The sequence below is a fragment of the Brachycentrus maculatus genome, unplaced genomic scaffold (genome assembly GCF_059751285.1).
Source record: "Brachycentrus maculatus isolate JH-2025_06_01 unplaced genomic scaffold, ASM5975128v1 h1tg000091l, whole genome shotgun sequence".
Lineage (NCBI taxonomy): Eukaryota > Metazoa > Arthropoda > Insecta > Trichoptera > Brachycentridae > Brachycentrus > Brachycentrus maculatus.
In genome coordinates, this window is record NW_028280845.1 from 1769400 (window position 1) to 1790496 (window position 21097).

Here is a 21097-nt window from a genome sequence, read left to right on the forward strand (position 1 = left end):
GGCTTACGACCGTCATAGGCTGGTTTAAGTGATCACTTTACACACGTGTAACATACACCAATTCTACCCATTATTGACAACCACACTACTCAAATTCTTGGAAGTTCTATATATATGAACCAATTTAGAAACCTTGTTCATGAATCACTAGAACTTCACTAGAGACATCTATTGGTGAGATGTAAAGAAGCTTTTTATTAAGCAGAAACTCTTATATTAGTATGTGAGATCCGAATCCTGGATTATAATGAAGTTATATTATAAGTTATATTATATTATATTATATTATTATAGTCCTTATGAAGTTGAAATATGACATGTTAAATGATAATAAAAAATAAAAAAAAAAATTTTATCCCGGCTTGCCTGAGCATTTGATGCAATAATTAGTCGGACTTTTTTGTTAAGGGGATATTTGCAAACACAAAATTCCACCAGACAACACCGGAGAGGTCACATGTATGTTCACGTCCGATTTTGTTAAAGAATATATATTAAATATTTTTTGTCGTTTAGAATACATATGCATACAAAATATTTTTATTTATTTTCTTAATTCCTCACCTTTCAATAACTCTTTTCTTTTCAAAACCATATCATTATTTCTAAGAAAACCTATTTTTTCATTGCAAAAACGGCATTAAGTCCCAGTATTTCATAAATCACAACTTAATTTTCTTTAAACCCATGTATAACATTTGACTTAATCGAATTATTTTCTTTAAACACCGTTTTAGTATTGAGAAAATAAGTTTTTCTTCGAAATAAATATACGATTTTGAAAAGAAATAAGTTTTTGAAAGGCAGGGAGTTGAAAAAATATAATAATTTTAAAAAATCTAACACATATTCTAAAAAAAATGGGCGTGAACTGACATCCTCTCAGCGCTGCCGAATGAATTATATTATTGCGAGTAAGGCCTTACTGGTTTAAGTGGTAACTTTATGCACTGTGCAACATTTACCATTGGTTGAAAAACACATTAACTTCAATACTTTTGTATGGACAAGAGCAAAATAAAAAAGGTATTATTGTTATTGTTACAGGTTTAAATTTCTGGCGCTGCAGAAATTCGATGGCAACTTTACCTCTTTATGTTACACTGGACGGGTAAGTTTGCATTTTAATTTTGACATTCAATTCAATTCAATTCATTCATTTATAATTAATATAAACATTACAAACTAAAATTTAAAGCGTGTACATTAACAAAAATTGCAAAATAAGCAAGAGCACTGTTGTTAAAGATATAGATGAATCCCCCTTCGGAACACCCCTTCTGACACATGGAACAGATCAATATCCAGCGTGATATTGTTCAGCATAGCGGTAGCTCTTCCTACAGGCATAACCATCGGCAGGTTGGTCCTGTATATAGGAATGATTCAATTTCGAAACATAAAACTTGAATCACTAGAATTTCACTAGACATTTATTGTGATACGAATAAAAATTATATATATATATATATATATATATATATATATATATATATATATATATATATATATATATATATATATATGTATATATATATATATATATATATATATATATATATATATGTTTATATATATATGTATATATATATATATATATATATATATATATATATATATATATATATATATATATATATATATATATATATATATATATATATATATATATATATATATATATAAATATATATATATACATAAATATATATACATATATATATATATATATATATATATATATATATATATATATATATATATATATATATATATATATATATATATATATATATATATATATATATATATATATATATATATATATATATATATATATATATATATATATATATACATATATGTATATATATATGCCCAGAAGTTTATATTCTTCTTCATCTATGTTGAGATGTCAAAAAAAGTATTCTTTTAGTTCAAGATTTAGTACCAATTTTGGTGAGTTATCGCTTGCCACAGTAGCTTTATTTATTTGTCTCGTTTTCCCCCCTGTTTACACAACAAAGCATATGACACAAATCTTTTAAGCAACCCTTTGGTTTATCTCCACTGACTTTGAATATATATATATTGAACATGCGACATATCGTTTCAGTGATCGTCAACCAGATCTCCGACGCTTTTCAAATTGAATCATGTTGGATGGAGTTTGATAAAATATAAGTACTTACTTAATCACTTCAGCCTTTTACTTGTGTCCAGTATTGAACAAATGCCCTTCTCATGGACTTCCACAGTTGTCTGTTGGACGTGACGTCCACAAATGTGGAGGTCCTCACAAAATAAGTTACATCTCCACTATTGCACAAAAAATGCAAATCTGTTCTGTTTACTGTATTCTATTGAAATTTTAATTAAAGTTGCAACAAACCATGATTAATTCTGTGTTAAACCTATATGAAATCATTAAATCGCGTTAAGTAAAAATTTTACAAGCTAGAATTCCTGATTGCTTAGAGTCATTTTAATGGAAATGTAACGTTTTGGTGAGGACCTTCACAAATAGTCATTTATAATTGAAATGTAACGTTTTTGTGAGGACCTTCACAAATAATCATTTATAATGGAAATGTAACGTTTTGGTGAGGACCTTCACAAATAATCATTTATAATGGAAATGTAACGTTTTGGTGAGGACCTTCACAAATAGTCATTTATAATGGAAATGAAACGTTTTGGTGAGGACCTTCACAAATAGTCATTTATAATGGAAATTTAACGTTTTGGTGAGGTCCTCCACAAATGTGATATTGTGAAAAGTCAATTGAATTTTTTTAAAAGCTCAAACTGTTTAATGTGCACTGAAATCAGTTACAGCGAATGAAAACCTTTTAGAGAAAGCTGAATTTCGGGTTCACAACGGAGCACTGGTTCCACCCTAACGTATAGAAGTGAAGCTTAGAGTTAGCAAAAGATGGATAGAACTAGACTGTAACAAACACATGAGAATTAAGAGTAAAATGAAGATGTACAAAACAAGTGTTTGACTAATAGCCACTTATGGAATTGAGACAAGCCCAGATACTTCTAGAACAAAATCTCGACTTCGAACCTCTGAGATGAGAACTCTCCGATCTATACCGGAAATAAGTTGCGAGACATCAAACAAACGTCGTTTGAAAATGCCATAACTAGGAGAAACAATTGTCAAAAAATTGATTTTTATGTGTTTTTTTAACAATAAAATATAACTTAGTAGACGCAAAAAATCGGTGTTCGATTTAAAAATTAATACATTAATTAAAGAAGAATACTTGTTTTGTATCAGAAAACGGTTTAAAGACGATTATTTTAGATTTTTCCACTTTGTAAAGGTGTTGTTTTAGAATGTAACCCTTTCAGTCCCCTCGTTGTTGATCCCTGATCCGGTTGTAAAGAATGCACCCTCTATCGGCATCACCCGAACTAAATGCCAATTAGGTGAGAAAATTTCTTCATGCCGTCTGACATCTGACGCTTCAGGGCAAAGCAACTCACCCTTTTAACCAATTAAAGAAACAAATAGATTTAAACCACTCTTGAGTAGCTTCACCTGGCAAAGGGTGAAGAAAATATAATGTATTCAGTAATTCAGTGATTAAAGAAAACACTTCGTTTTTTACCACTTGAGTTTTATTATAGACTACATGTTTCAGAAGATAAACTTCCATCATTCAGGTCTGTATAATAACTAAAATATAAAATATAAAATTGTTCTATAAATAAGGAGAGGGGAAAGTAACCCTTGACTAACCACTTCCCCTTACTTTCCCCTTATTATACAGACCTGAATGATGGAAGTTTAACTTCTGAAACATGTAGTCTATAATAAAACTCAAGTGGTAAAAAACGAAGTGTTTTCTCTAATCATTGTAACATGTCTTACCACAAAGTTAATGCCGAAACAATAAATAAAATATCAGTAATTCAGTAATGAATTGATATACTATTACAGCGAAGGTATCGGTAATAAATAACTCGCAAATAAAAATCAGTGGGTTTATTCAACATTTCGCTATCACAGTAAAAGAACAAGTGTATTTTGGATCTGATACAGAAGCATCTAGGCTTTTTTGACATCTCAACATAGATGAAGACCCAGTAACCATCTATCCATATTAGCACTGATATACATATTACGAATTTTATCGTAGCTGCACAATACGAGATTTACGAGATTACGAAATACACAATCGTCAGCGTCCTAGCAAAGAATGCAATTTGCGAGTAACATCATAGTTGGCAGTCAACGTGTTAAGTTCCATACTAAATATCGCTCACTCCTTTCAACAACGTCATATCGCTCACTCCTTTCAAGAACGTCATATATCAAAAAACTTGATTTCTCAGAATCTCATTTGTAAAGTTTAAAAATATAAGAAAATGTATTAAAAATAAATATCAAGCCACTTATTAAACTTTTTACTGTGCAACAGATCTTTTTAGGTAAAACCTGAATGGTTTTTCTCCATTCGAAAAATATTTAGTATGCTAAAAAAATAATTAAACAATACCTTTTCTTCAAAATGCAAAAACAACATTTTCTGCATTGTAGCGGGTAAATATTAAGTTAAAAATATGCCGCGTTTTCTGGGATATAGTACATTTTCTGGGCATTCCGAAAACAACTGAAAATTCACGATTTTTGATATATGACGTTGTTGAAAGGAGTGAGCGATATTATCAAGACGTGGCTTCCATATTCTTCTTCATCTATGTTGAGATGTCAAAAAATGTATTAATGAATTGATTTGAGAACGTTGACATGGATTTTATAAGCAAGGGAGATTTGCGTTTAAAATAGCATTATTCCAATATTCGTATTCCTTTGGTGTGAGAGGAGTATCGTCACATTCTTGTATGAAGTAGTTACCCGCAAAGCAGGATGGGTAACTCCCGCTTGTGAGCAAATCTAGGTTGGATATGAAATTTGCGTTTTCCAGTATTTTTGCTAGGCACCCACATTTCCACGGGTTTCCATGAAGGGATACAATCGGATAGTTTATACCAGACTCGTAGTAACTACTGGGAATGTTCGTCAGCCGATTGCAGGATATCCTCAAATCTTGAATAGATTTCACTACAAAAAACGGTTCGTCCGGAAGCGTCAGTAACATATTGTTCCTGAGATCCAAGACCCGTAAATATTTAAGATGAATAAAGGTTACAATGCTCAGATTATTCAAATTATTATGATGAAGCGACAATACGGAAAGTACTCTGTTATGGGTAAAAACATTAAAAAGTAAACTTCGTATTTTATTGTATGATAAATTCAAAGTTTTTAAGTTTCTCAGTCGTCTAAATAAATTTGAACCCAAAGAATGTAATAAATTGTTCGATAAGTCTAGTGTTTCGACATTTGGGACGTTGAATCTCATTCTTGAACTCTCTTTCAATATGTTGAAAGACAGATCGAGGAATATTAACGTTTCTGATGATAAAATAAATTTACTGACGTTGTTATGGGAGATATCAAAGATTTCTAAGGCCATTTTGAAAATATTACTTTTATCAGGGTTTTCAACTTCCATATTAAAATTTGCACTAAAAAACTTCATGTTATTGTGAGAAAAATTTAAATGCTTCAGAGTGATGGGAAACTCGAGTGAAATCCTGCTTTTATTGGGTGGGATCAGGTTTTGAGATACGTCCAAATCAGTTACTGCTGTGCTTTCCAGACTTGGTAGTTCTCCCAATCTCGATTTGGATAGCACCAAAGTTTTAAGTTTATGAGCGTTTCGAAAGACATCAGAGGGCAGAGAAAGGTTGAATATATTAGACGCGTCCAAATATCTTAGATTCGGACCGATTGTCAAGTTAGTAAAGTCTACATCTTTAGAAAAACTCGATAAGTTCAGTTGTTCTAATACCGGCATGGTGTTGTAATCGAACATGGATCCCAGGAGGCTGTTAGGACTGGGATATGTTTGATCAGATACATCTAACAGCCGCAATTTTGGAAAACTCTTTAGCCCAGTTAGAATGCTGTACGTTGCTAGGCCTCCAGCCGACAAGTTTAATTCTTCGATGTAGCCGACAAGTTTAATTCTTCGATGTTGGCCAATTTATCCGCTAAATTACCAAGAATGGTCAATTCTTCATTTCCAGAGAGATCGAGTTTGACCAAAGCACTCGCGTTAACCAACAATGAATTTATATCCAAACCACGAATACGTGCACCGCTTAAATCTAGAGTTTTAATCGTTTTCCAGTCATATTTGGAAAAAGCATTACTGATATGCAAAAAATCTGAGTCTGAATCCGGCAAATATTCGTTTGAGATGTGATTATAATTTTCACCAATCGCTCGGCATCGTAAAGTGTTTTCGTTATATATGGTGACATCGCATTGTAAATACCCGTTGGACAACTGAATTAATGACAATATCATAGCTGTTACTGTCGGAAGAAGGTAGGTGTCCATGTTTAGAACCTAAAACAAAAGAAAGGATACTTAAAAATGAATTTAAGTATTGGATTTGTAACCTGTTTAATTGATGCTTAGTTAAAATTGTCCGATTTCAAAGATATTGTTGATGTCACACAATAACCCTTGTAAGTTTCATCGCAATTGGTTCAATAGAATAGGAGTCTATTCAGTAAAAACAAAAATACAAACATGCTTATTCAATTTAGTCTTACTCGACTTGTGGTTTGCCAGTAATCCAACAGATTGTTTATTGTGCATAACTTTGAATGATCACTTATAACTTTTATACGTTTTTTTTATTGTCTTGTAATATATAATCCTTTATAATAGCTTATGCTCGTATTTGTATCATTATATATATTTCACAGTTTTGTGTAGCTAAAATGACCGCACTCGCAAATACACCCTGACATATTCCGATGGCAACAGTAAACAACAGATTGATCACAATTTTATATCGATCCACGTTTTAAAAGTTCTAGCCTACCACACTTGCAGGGGAATCTACGAGGGAGATTCAAGAAATTCGTTGAATACGAATATACATATTCTTGTATATATATATATATATATATATATATATATATATATATATATATATATATATATATATATATATATATATATATATATATATGTATATGTATATATATATATATATATATATATATATATATATATATATATATATATATATATATATATATATATATATATATATATATATATATATATATATATATATATATATATATATATATATATATATATATATATATATATATATATATATATATATATATATATATATATATATATATATATATATATATATATATATATATATATATATATATATATATATATATATATATATATATATATATATATATATATATATATATATATATATATATATATATATATATATATATATATATATATATATATATATATATATATATATATATATATATATATATATATATATATATATATATATATATATATATATATATATATATATATATATATATATATATATATATATATATATATATATATATATATATATATATATGTATATGTATATAATAATAAATAAAACCCTTTTCCGCACCCAATTGGTGCATAGGGCACTGCGTCATATAACGCAGTGTTATCTTGATCGTTTTTACACATGAAGGAAAGGTGATCAGCCCTCCGCTTCAGGTACCAGTCCAGGGTAATATTGATTAAATATTACAGTGGAAAATCACTTATATTTATTTGAACCCCCCTGGGAATCGAACCCGGGACCTACTGAACGGTAGCCGAGCGTGCTGACTATTACACTACGGAGGCAGACATATATATATATATATATTATATATATATATATATATATATATATATATATATATATATATATATATATATATATATATATATATATATATATATATATATATATATATATATATATATATATATATATATATATATATATATATATATATATAAATATATATATATATATATATATATATATATATATATATATATATATATATATATATATATATATATATATATATATATATATATATATATATATATATATATATATATATATATAAACGCTAATGCTTAAAAAAATCGAAACAGAGAAGAGGAACTGTTGCCATAATTATGGTATTGTGTCTAAATTTTGGAAAAAAAGGTTTATGAAGAATTCAAATATTTTTTCTATTTTTCTATAAACTTTCTATTGCCCCAAAAAGTGTAAATTTTATAACTTTTTGAAACACCCACGTGTGTTATACGGCGAAGATAAGGCAAAAGACACTATTTGCACTGGCAAGCCCAAGAAGCCAATTGGGTAAACATTGATGATAAGCGATGAATGAGGTAAAAAAATAAGTATTTTTGGGAGATACTATTGTCATTTTAACATATTTTATTATAACGACCATTTTTTCATTGGGTGCGGATGACTCTTAGAAGAAGGAAATATTTTTAACAGAAGGTTAAGGCCCAGCATTCGTCAAGTCGCGTTCATTCCACCGGAGACCACCGGAGAGATCACTTGTCTGCTCACGCCCGATTTTTTCAAAGAATTTATTTAGAAAAAAAATATTTTCTTACTCCTTACCTTTCAATAATCTTTTCTTTTCAAAACTATTTTTTTCAATGCAAAAATGGTGTTTTAATAAAAAAATCTATAACGTTAAAGCTTACCTGGATTTAGAGAAAATTAAGTTGAGACTTAACGAATGCTGGGCCTTGAGATAATATGTTATCTCATTATATAACGTGTGATAAGGACATTCAGGTTATTTTCCTGTTGCAATAATCGACTCTAGATATTTCGAGAATGGATTTTCAATTGACGGGCAGCATCTACTGTAATGCTCTGAATTCTGATTTGAGTCTCGAGATATAGATGCGTTTAAAGCGTATGTAAAATACAAGTGTAGTATACTTTACACAAACACGTGCAGTAGTCATTATCTTCACCAAAATGACGTAAAAAACATCATTTAAAAGTTGTAAAAAGCGGACGAATATATCCGTTTATTTTTGATGGCGGTGGGGTATTTCTCGCAGGAGGTAATTTTCGAAATAGAACGACATGTATTAAATTTTATTTAGTCGTACTAATACTCGTATTCATACATCTTAATACAAATTTGTCTCCTCTAAAGAAGAGATTATGGCCGATTCTACAATCACGCCGTTTCACCGCAGGGGTAGGCAGAGAGGATGGAACGCCACACTCTTCCGTCCTGAAATACACTCATCACTTCCTTCACATCTAGTGATACATGCCCTCCGATTACGCAGACTTTGGACACTACCAAATTTTAGGTTTTGATTGAACTGATCGTCTGAGTCTAACTTCATCACACTTGTTTTAAAAATGTTATATCCGCCCGTATCACTTGAAAAATATGCAATCGAAAATATCTGATCGTGCCAGAGCAGCCCTTACACGTACGTCATGGAGGCTGTAGGCAATGGTCGAACGGGGGTAGATGAATCACGTACACGTGTGTAGCGCGTGCCACCTGTCCCCTCTAATACAGAGGTGTACTCGGTTTGGTATCAAAAATATAGTTTCGAGTGTATTTTATTCAAAACTGCACACATTTGTTTATTTATTTAGTTATTGAACGGCTTATGCCTTTAACATAATACATATATACAGTATCTAATAAAAATAAAAATAATAAAACATACACATTTTCTCTCATAGATATGCGTTCATTTGCTAGATCTACACTAAATATTTTGTACTAATCTTTATGTTTCTGTGGTTAACTATAACTGGGTTGTTTAATGTTTATGCTTCTAATGTTTTGTTTTATACATATCGCTCACTCCTTTCAAGAACGTCATAAATCAAAATACGTGATTTTTCAGGAGAACGATTTTAAAGTTTAAAAATATAATACAATGTATTCAAAATAAATATCAAGCCACTTATTGAACTTTTTACTGTGCAACAGATCTTTTTAGGTAAAACCTGAAGGTTTTTTCTCCATTTGAAAAATATTTAATTTATTTATAAAAATAATTAAGCAATACATTTTCTTTAAAATGCAAAAACAACATTTTCTGCCCTGTAGCGGGTAAATATTAAGTTAAAATATGCCTCTTTTGCTGGGATATAGTACATTTTCTGGGCATTCCGAAAACATGCATAACTGAAAATTGACGATTTTTGATTTATGACGTTCTTGAAAGGAGTGAGCGATATATGTTGCTGTTGTTAACCCAAATAAAATAAAATAAAAATTAAAAAAAAATAAAAAATAGCCGAGTCTCCAACTTACTTCTCTTTTACTTTCCGTGTGGCCCCGGTCTTAAAAGAAAAAAATAAGAATCAAGTATCCAAATAGTATATTTGTGATATTATAAGCGATTTTTTCACTCTAACATTTATTCAACAATACCCTGGACTGGTATCCTGAAGCGGAGGGCTGATCACCTTTCCTCCATGTGTTAATGATGAAGATAACACTGCGTTTATATGATGCAGTGCCCTATGCACCATCGGGTGCAGATGAGGGTTTAAAGAAAGAAAGAAGAATACGTACAACTTAGTGGTATGGTAATATAACACTCTCCTTATCATTCATCGTTCACTTTCTGTAATACCACTTTAATAAACACTAATTCGTGACTACCGTCTTCGGAATAATGATTCCATCATCAGGTCATTAAAATATTATTATTATGGTCTGACATTTATACAAAAATTAAATTTTGACAGAGAGAAAGAAAACGAATGAATCTAATTTTAATTATGTATATTTACTGCCAACAGTGGAGGTTTTAATCAGGGAATGCAATAGATTTAGGTAGTAAGATAAGGTAGGCGATACTTAAGGCTGAGATCTCGAGCTTGTTTCAGCCGTTCAAATCAGAATGTGCTCAGCCGCAGTTAGGGATGCACGCGTGTCCACGCTCGATTTTTTTTAAAGAATATATATTAGATGTTTTTTGTTTTTTAGAATATGTATAGAAATATATTTTAATAATTTTTTTAACTCCTTACATTTTAATAACTCTTTCATTTTCAAAACCAAACACAAAACGGTGTTTTGTGTTTTAATTAATTTTTGCATTGAACACAGTTTTTGTAATGAAAAAACAAGTTTTTCTTCGAAACAAATATATGGTTTTGAAAAGAAAAGAGTTATTAAGAGGTAGAGTTAAAAATATAATAAAATATTTTTCAATACACTAGTACATTTATAAAAACAACAAAAATCCAATATATTATACTTTCTGAAAAAAAAATCGGATGTGAAGTGACGATCGGCTCTCTCTCGGACACTTAATGAATTCTATTATTGCGAGTAATGCCTTAATAAAGCCACGACGGGTTTTGCCCATGTCCGAATGCAACACTGATAAGTCTGAGTTAGCAGCTGTCCCCACAGCTGCACCGACTTCATAATCAGAGGCCGTTCTACATTGAACGACGCCATTAATATGGACTTGAAACACCCGTCTGGCATGCTCATTTCACTCTCTGTTTCGTTACCAAAATCACCACATTTGGCATCCACATATCAAGTCATACATGCCCTACGATGACTTTTGACACCGCCAGATTTTAGGTTCTGATTGATCTGGTCGTGCCAAGTCTTTTTTGACCGTACTCGTTCTGTTCCTTTTGTGTATGTATCTTCTCCGTTTTCTTCTTCATAAGCCCTCTGACTTCCACTGTTGTATATAGACCTCTTCCTCTTCTTTCCATTTCTTCCGGTTGGTTGCTGCTTGCAGCCAGTTTCTTCCCCCCACAGCGACTATGTCGTCGGACCATCTCTTTTGGGGTCTTCCGACACCTCTTTTGTTCTTCCGAGGTCTCCATCGTAAAATTATTGGGGTCTGTATGTATGTTTGTATTTTGTATATACATAAATGTGTATGTATGTTTATGCATAAATGTTTGTGATCCTTATTTCATAGTTAAATTTAGGATGACAGTTAAATTTATTGACCGCATGATTTAATGTAGATCGAATATTTTATTTTTCCCTAATTTCAATTAATTATTGTTATTATTTTTCCTTTGTCTATCTCCAAAGTGTGTCCGAATACTTGTCCAAATAATGTATGTGATTATAATCCAGAACTCGGACCTAACATATAAATATTAGAATTTCTGCTCAATAAAAAGCTTCTTTACATCTCACCAATAGATGTCTCTAGTGAAATTCTAGTGATTAAAGAACAATGATACGAAATTGGATCATACATATATATATATATATATATATATATATATATATATATATATATATATATATATATATATATATATATATATATATATATATATATATATATATATATATATATATATATATATATATATATATATATATATATATATATATATATATATATATATATATATATATATTATATATATATATATATATATATATATATATATATATATATATATATATATATACATATATATATATATATATATATATATATATATATATATATATATATATATATATATATATATATATGTAGTGAATTGGTGAATGTTACACATGTGTAAAGTTATGTTAAATCACTTAAAGCAGCATATGACGCTCGTAAGCCCCTTAAATGCCCAGACTTATATATTTTTCTTCATCTATGTTCATCTTTTCATTAATTGATTCGGCAGTCACTTTGTGGTAAAATCTATCCATTTTTAATTAATGTTAAATAAATACCAGTGGTATTTATAATAAATCTTGTTTATAGGAGCCAAAATCCCTCTAAAACGATTGGAGGCTTATAAAAAAGTAGATGTTACATTTAAAAATCGGTGGCTATTTCAGGCTAATCAGCGCACCTTGCTTCAGGAATTTCTAACAGATGTTGTCAGAGGAAGCTTTTTTATACGAGCCACCGGATGCCTTTAGGCGACACCCTCTCGAGACGTTACGTCATCCCCTATCTGTATGCTTCGACAGATTTAAACTATGCATAACATAACCGCCTTTGCAGTATAGTGGTTCACACATTCGGCTACCATGGTCGACGCTCCTGGTTGAATTCCCAGTGGGGTCACCATTGATATATTAATACATGTAGAGATATATTTGGTTAAAAATGTGTAATTTTGGCGAGAAAACATGTCGACTTGTACGAATATGACGAATTATAAATTTAAAAGCATTGATAACTTTGCTGTATGGTAATAAAGCACTCTCCTTATCATCCATTGTTTACTTTGTGTACTACCATTTTTTTTCTTTTCTTTTAAAATGGTATTACACAAAGTAAACGATAGATGATAAGAAGAATTTTTTTAAATATATCCAAATACTTGTTCACAAATCTGTTTTTTTTACACTTGAAGTTTATTTTTAAATTTTGACATCTTAACAAAGATGAAGAAGAATATGGAAGTCTGGGCATTTACAGGGCTTATCTTATCTTTAACCTCATGACGTTCCATGATTGAGTTCAAAACAGCCATATATGATTGGATTTAGAAAGCACTAAATAATAATAATAAAACCCTTACCGTACCCCAATGGTGCATAGGGCACTGCTTCATATAAACGCAGTGTTATCTCGATCGATTACACATGAAGGAAAGGTGATCAGCCCTCCACTTCAGGTACCAGTCCAGTGTAATATTGAATAAATATTAGAGTGAAAAAGTCACTTATATTTATTAAACCCCCCTGGGAATCGAACCCGGGACCTGCAAAACAGTAGACGAGCATGCTGACCATTACACTACGGAGGCGGACTACTGCGGAGAAAGCACTACTCAATTTTTAAAAAGAAAAAAGAACTCCTACATATTTATATCATTAATTTCATGACGCTGTATATACGATTTCACAAGAGCCATCTAAGGTGATCACTTGACCAGCAAACCTTGTAAATGCTTAGACTTTCATATTCTTCTTCATCAATGTTGAGATGTCAAAAATATATAACTCCTTAGTGGACTCCATTTTGTCAGTAATGTCAGTTTGATAGTAATGGTCAACATGCTCGGCTACCGTTCTGGAGGTCCAGGGTTCGATTCCCAAGAGGGGGGGGGGTTAAATAAATATAAGTAATTTTTAACTCAAATATTTATTCAATATTACCCTGAGCTGGTACCTGAAACTGAGGGCTGATAGCCTTTCCTTCATATTATTTTTTGACATCTCATCAAAGATGAAGAAGAATATGGAAGTTTGGACATTTACGGGGCTGACGACCATCATAGGCTGTAATTAAAATAACTCCCGTAATTGGAGATAATCCATATTTTGTGAACAAGTATTTGGATACAGTCAAAATGTTAATTACCTTTCCTTCATGTGTTAATGGTCAATATAACACTGCGTTTATATGATGCAGCGTCCTATGCATCATATAAACGCAGTGTTATGGGTCCGTGGATAAGGGTTTCAAGAAGATGAAGTGGACCAAGCCCAGGTTTGTGAACAAAGCTTAAATAATAAAAATGAAAATGGTATTTTCTGGCGTTTCTCATGTGTGTGATTATAATCCAGGATTCGGACCTCACATACTAATATAAGAGTTTCTGCTTAATAAAAAGCTTCTTTACATCTCACCAATAGTTGTCTCTAGTGAAGTTCTAGTGATTCTAGGACAAGGTTTCTAAATTGTTTCATATATAAAGAAATTCCAAGAATTTTAATAGTGTGGTTGTCAATAATGGGTAGAATTGGTGAATGTTACACGTGTGTAAAGGATCACTTAAACCAGCCTATGACGGTCGTCAGCCCCGTAAATGCCCAGACTTCCATATCCTTCTTCATCTTTGATGAGATGTCAAAAATAATTGTGAACAAAGATTTGGATGCACAAAATATTGTGACGAGGTTGACCATTCAAAATTAAAGCGTACTTCCTGATTCCTTTTATTTAAAAAATACAATTGTTACTTTTGACGATTAGTTGAGAGTGAAGAAGTACAGTGCATTTTGTGGGGAGTTTTTAGTTAAACGTGAATTTGTATTGTGGGCAGCAGTTGGCACTTTAGCACCTTGCGGTAAGGAATGTGGCACACTCCGGTCAGTCGGAGCAGATGGTTCCCCTACAAGAAATACACCTTTATATCACTAAGTACCCATTATATTGTAAAGTTGATACAATAAATTTGAATATGGCTTAGATTTAAAAAAAAAAACAAACAAATAATATTATTTTGTGACATCTCATCAAAGATGAAGAAGAATATGGAAGTCTGGGCATTTACAGGGCTGACGACCGTCATAGGCTGGTTTAAGTTATCACTTAACACACGTGTAACATTTACCAAGTCTACCTATTATTGACAACCAATAAATTTTTACAATTTTCTTCTTCATCTTTGATGAGTTGTCAAAAAATAATATGAAAATAACTCCTGTAATTGGAGAGAATCCAGCTTTGTGAACAAGTATTATGACACACTCAAAACGTTCCATATTCTTCTTTATCTTTGATGAGATGTCAAAAAATAATATGAAAATAACTCCTGTAATTGGAGAGAATCCAGATTTTGTGAACAAGTATTTGGACACACTCAAAACGTTCCATATTCCTCTTCATCTTTGATGAGACGTCAAAAAATAATATTAAAAATAAATCCTGTAATTGGAGATAATCCAGATTTGTGAACAAGTATTTGGACACACTCAAAATGTTGTAAACAAATAATAGACCAAAAAAATACAATATTCCTTTATTTTGCCTTTGTTCCATATTTTATTTTGACCTCTTACCTCCGTCGGCAACAAATTAAGAACTAATAAATAATAATAAAACCCTTATCCGCACCCAATGGTGCATAGGGCACTGCGTCATACAAACGCAGTGTTATCTTGATCGTTTACACATGAAGGAAAGGTGATCAGCCCTCCGCTTCAGGTACCAGTCCAGGGTAATATTGAATAAATATTAAGTGAAGAAATCACTTATATTTATTTTACCCTTCTTGGGAATCGAACCCGGGACCTCCAGAACGGTAGCCGAGCGTGCTGACCATTACACTACGGAGGCGGACATTAAGAACTACATATATATATATATATATATATATATATATATATATATATATATATATATATATATATATATATATATATATATATATATATATATATATATATATATATATATATATATATACATATATATATATATATATATATATATATATATATATATATATATTTATATATATATATATATATATATATATATATATATATATATATATATATATATATATATATATATATATATATTGAACTGAGTGTTCTACTCCCATTATTTTATGTTAATTATTGGGACCATCCACCCTTCGTTGCATGTAACTCATAAATCATGGTTGTGTACTACAAGATTTTTATATTTTGTGCTAGATTGTTGTTCAACAATGATACTCATCCACAATATTCCACGTACCGAAAGTAACTTTATATATTTATATATCAAATTTGGTTAATTCCCTTTCAAATTTTTTAAATCAAAACATCAAAACTTTCACAAATTTCAGGATAATTCGTTATACATAATTTCGATCCTGGATGTACCAAAAATATCCTTAAAATCGTCTACAAAACTAATTGAAAAAAATAAAAATGAACTTCAATATGCCCTATTCGCTTTGAAGAGTCCACACTTGGAAGCCATTTCCCTTTAAATTATTGACTTGGTAATAACTAGTTCATAGATAGTACGAGATGTTCACTTATAAGAAACGGGAGGGTGGCATAAGTGCAAACACGTTTCGAACAAGTTACCTAATAATATTCACGAATGCTCTTTTAGCGTCTCGGGCCCCTAACAAATCCTTCATAAAACTTAATTTATTGGTTATTTTACGATATTTATAGTTCATTTCTTCCTTAACGATTTTGTGGGCTGTATTTTTAAGACGACGGTAATAGGAGTCATGTTTTACACGTTAGGGTTATTCGTTTTTATTAATAATTTTATATTTTTATACCGTTCAAGGTTTACTTAAGATTTTACTAAATATTTTATTTATTTAAATATTTTGAGTACCTTTGTCCGAATTTCTATTCACTAATTTTTTTATTTTTTTATATTTTTTTGCTCGGGAAATGTTCAGTTTTACATAAAAATACATATAATAAAAATAGTTACATCAACAATGATAAACATTACAGTACATAAACAAAAATAGTTACATTAATAATAATAAAGCCAATTAAACAATTCCACAAATTCCACAAAAATTTAGAAATATTTCGAATATGTTCTGGATTTTCTCTACGTATGAGTTAATCATAGTATATCAAGTTTTATATATATGTATATATATATATATATATATATATATATATATATATATATATATATATATATATATATATATATATATATATATATATATATATATATATATATATATATATATATATATATATATATATATATATATATATATATATATATATATATATATATATATATATATATATATATATATATATATATATATATATATATATATATATATATATATATATATATATATATATATATATATATATATATATATATATATATATATATATATATATATATATATATATATATATATATATATATATATATATATATATATATATATATATATATATATATATATATATATATATATATATATATATATATATAGTAGGTATGTCCAATTTTTTATACACTTATTCTCGATTTCCTCAACAAAGGAGTTATTCATATCAAGATTTTATTTTATTAATATCTCAACATAGATGAAAAAGAATATTAAAGTGTGGGCATTTACAGGGCTGTAAGTCCTATAAGACCTATAAGTCCTATTTTAAGTGAAAACTTCATAAAGTGTACCAATAATTAGCAACTAATATTACTCGATTTGTAATGAAAGTTTTTCTACGAAATAAATATATAGTTTTGAGAAGGTAAAATTTATTGAAAGGTAATGAGTTTGAACAATAATATTTTTTTCATTTAATATGGATATTTAAAAAAAAACAATATATATATTCTTTTTAAAAAATAGCGTGGAGGAAAGTCTAGCTCCATAGCCCAGCTGATCGCGTTCTGATTTTAACATTCGAGATCACAGCCTTAATTCCGTTTCTTTCTGTGGGTTTTTCGAAAATTCTCCACGCTTTGGGAGAAATTCGGCATTTCTACCTGCAATTAAGAAGTATGCAGTAAATGAAAATTTCTCAGAAATTCGAGTTCCGACGAGGCGCTGAATGTTCCTTATGGCGCCTCAGGCGCATTTTTGCTACCATAATTGTGTCAGATGCACTTCATGCTATTTTACGATAAAGCACCGTTTTCACCAATAATTTCCTTTAAAAAAACTTAGTTAAGTAGATCTTATATAGGCAGTCATTACAAAAAAAATCATGAATTATTGTTATACTATTTTTATTACATTTAGGTTTTTTCCTGACATTTCTTGGTGGAACTGCATTTTATATAATAAAAGTACTACATGATTTTTTGTACTTTATTTGACCAGTGACCGGGTTTTGTCGGTACCAATATCATCAGACTGATCTTGACCAGTCCGATAAGAAAAGAACGATGATGTCGGTAACGACGAATCCTGGTCACTAGTCAAATTAAATAAACGGTGAAAAACTTATATATTTATTTTATATTTATTCTTAAAAAATATATATATTTATTTTTTAGTATTGTACTTTTTTGGTAATTTTAGGTTTAAACTACTAATTATTTACGATTTGACCAGATTTTCTCGTTGGAATTAATTTTGTCTAGAAAATACTATAAAGATATATTTGTAAGAGTAAGTTACTTTTTGAAATTATATGTCCATACTTAAGTATTTGTTTTTATTGATATCTCAACATAGATGAAAAAAAAATAAAAGAAGAATATGGAAGTCTTGGTATTTACAGGGATTACAACCTGTCATAAGCTGGTTTAAGTGATCACTTTATACACGTGTAACATTCACCATTTTTACCCATGATGGACAATTACACCATTCAAAACATCGACTTTAAAAAAAGTCGTTCTTAATTCGGTTTTCGGATGTGGCTGAATTTGAAAATTACTATGTAACAAAAAAAAATTGTCTTCCTACATTTATTGAGTGTAAAATTCAGTTATTTATAATTTATATCCAATTCGTCGCGTTGACGCCTCAGATTTATCTTTACACTCTAAAGTAAGTTGGTGAAAACATCCATTATTTTTAATGCACGTCCATTTTGATTAATTGGTAATCTTGATTACAGCCACAAATCTGGGGCATCTACCCCCGGGCAAGGTGACCAACTTTAATATATTGCGCAACCTAAATACTTGATAAATTCCGCATCCACTTTGTCTTGTAATTTAAAACGTATCAATTTGAATATATATATATGTATGAAAAGGTATTCTTCTTCCTAGGTATTTATTTATTTCAAAACATATCGCTCACTCCTTTCAAGAACGTCATAAATCAAAAATCGTCAATTTTCAGTCGTGCATGTTTTCGGAATGCTCTGAAAATGTTCTATATCCCAGCAAAAGAGGCATATTTTAAACTTAATGTTTACCCGCTACAGGGCAGAAAATGTTGTTTTTGCACTTTGAAGAAAATGTTTTGTTTAATTTTTTTTTTAAATAAACTAAATATTTTTCAAATGGAGAAAAAACCGTCAGGTTTTACCTAAAAAGATCTGTTGGACAGTAAAAAGTTCAATAAGTGGCTTGATATTTATTTTTAATACATTGTATTATATTTTTAAACTTTAAAAACGTTCTCCTGAAAAATCAAGTTTTTTGATTTATGACGTTCTTGAAAGGAGTGAGTGATATGTCCTGCCCACTGCCATTTGAGTTTTGCCACGCGATCCATGATGTCCTCTACTTTGTTATTTTTTCCTGGTATATTCATTTTAAATTTTATCCCTCAGGCCAAAACCAGGCATGGATCTTTCCATGGATCGCTGTGTGCAGTTGAGCTTCTCTGCATTTATCTTCGTCAAGGAAAAAAGCCTTTGTGAGGAAAGCTTTTATTTAGCAGAGACCCTTTTACTTGTATGCAAGATCTGAATCATGGATTATTTGAAATCCTGGAATCAGTTCTTGAAAAGAGTGAGCGATATCTCCTATATGTGCCATAGACAGGACCCCACAAGATGGACTACAAGAATTCTACGATGGAGACTTTGGGAGAACAAAAGAGGTGTCGGAAGACCCCAAAAGAGATGGTCTGACGACATAGTCGTTGTGGGGGGGTAAAAACTGGCTGCAAGCAGCAACCAGCCGGTGGAAATGGAAAGAAGGGGAAGATAAACGCATATCTAGCAATGGAGGTCAGAGGGCTCATAAAGCAGAAGAAGAAGAAGAAGTGTATGATGAAATAAGAATAAATAAATGGCATTGAATAGTTTGCTACCGGATGTTGTTAGGCAGTGGCGAAGGAATGGCTGATCCAACGAGCTGGTTCTGAGTGTGGTCGAAGGGGGTTTCCGGTTTGACCGTTCACACGTTGCGAGACTCGAGACGAATGCCTTAAATTGTATTTATTATCCTTTCCAGTGCTGATGGATGTTCGGAAGGCGTTATCCGAACTGATTACCATAATTTGAACATTATTTTAAAATGTCCGCTCTTTGAAAATGATGGGTATAATTTTTGGACGAAGGGCAGTTTTGGGAACAAATAATCTTTGAGAAATGCGCGTCTTTGATCTTAATCTATGATTTATGTTGCATTGTATTAATTATAATTATTCGATAATTTAATTGCGGATGTGTACAAGTTAGTGCATATAAGACAAGTTGTAATGTCTGACTTCAAGTTTGACCACAACATTGTGAGTGTGTCCAAATACTTGTTCACAAATCAGGGTTTTAAAAATATATAACCCCTAAGTGGAGAAAACCCAGATTTGTGATTAGTATTTGGACGATCTCAAAATGTTGTGAATTAAAATAACTGGTCAAATTATAGGCTACATAAAAAACGGAAATCATGTTTTAAGGCGTTTCCTAGTATGTAAAAATAATCTGGGGTTTGGATCTTGCATACAAATAAAAGAGTCTCTGCTAAAAAAAAAAATTCTCAAAATGTACTCATGAAATTCACCAATAAAAACCGAAAATTTGAGTAGTGTGGCTGTCAATCATGGGTAGAATATTGATTGTAGCATGTTCA

General features: G+C 30.3%; 1 protein-coding gene across 1 annotated transcript in view; it reads left to right on the top strand.

Moving 5' to 3' along the window:
- The window catches only part of Traf4 (TNF receptor associated factor 4), a 183603-nt gene that overhangs the window by 14944 nt on the left and 147562 nt on the right, over positions 1–21097 (top strand). Inside the window, exon 2 of the mRNA XM_088258247.1 lies at positions 1048–1111. Within this exon, the coding sequence (XP_088114373.1) occupies positions 1077–1111 (35 nt within the window). The 5' untranslated portion in view covers positions 1048–1076. The remainder of the gene's footprint in view (positions 1–1047; positions 1112–21097) is intronic.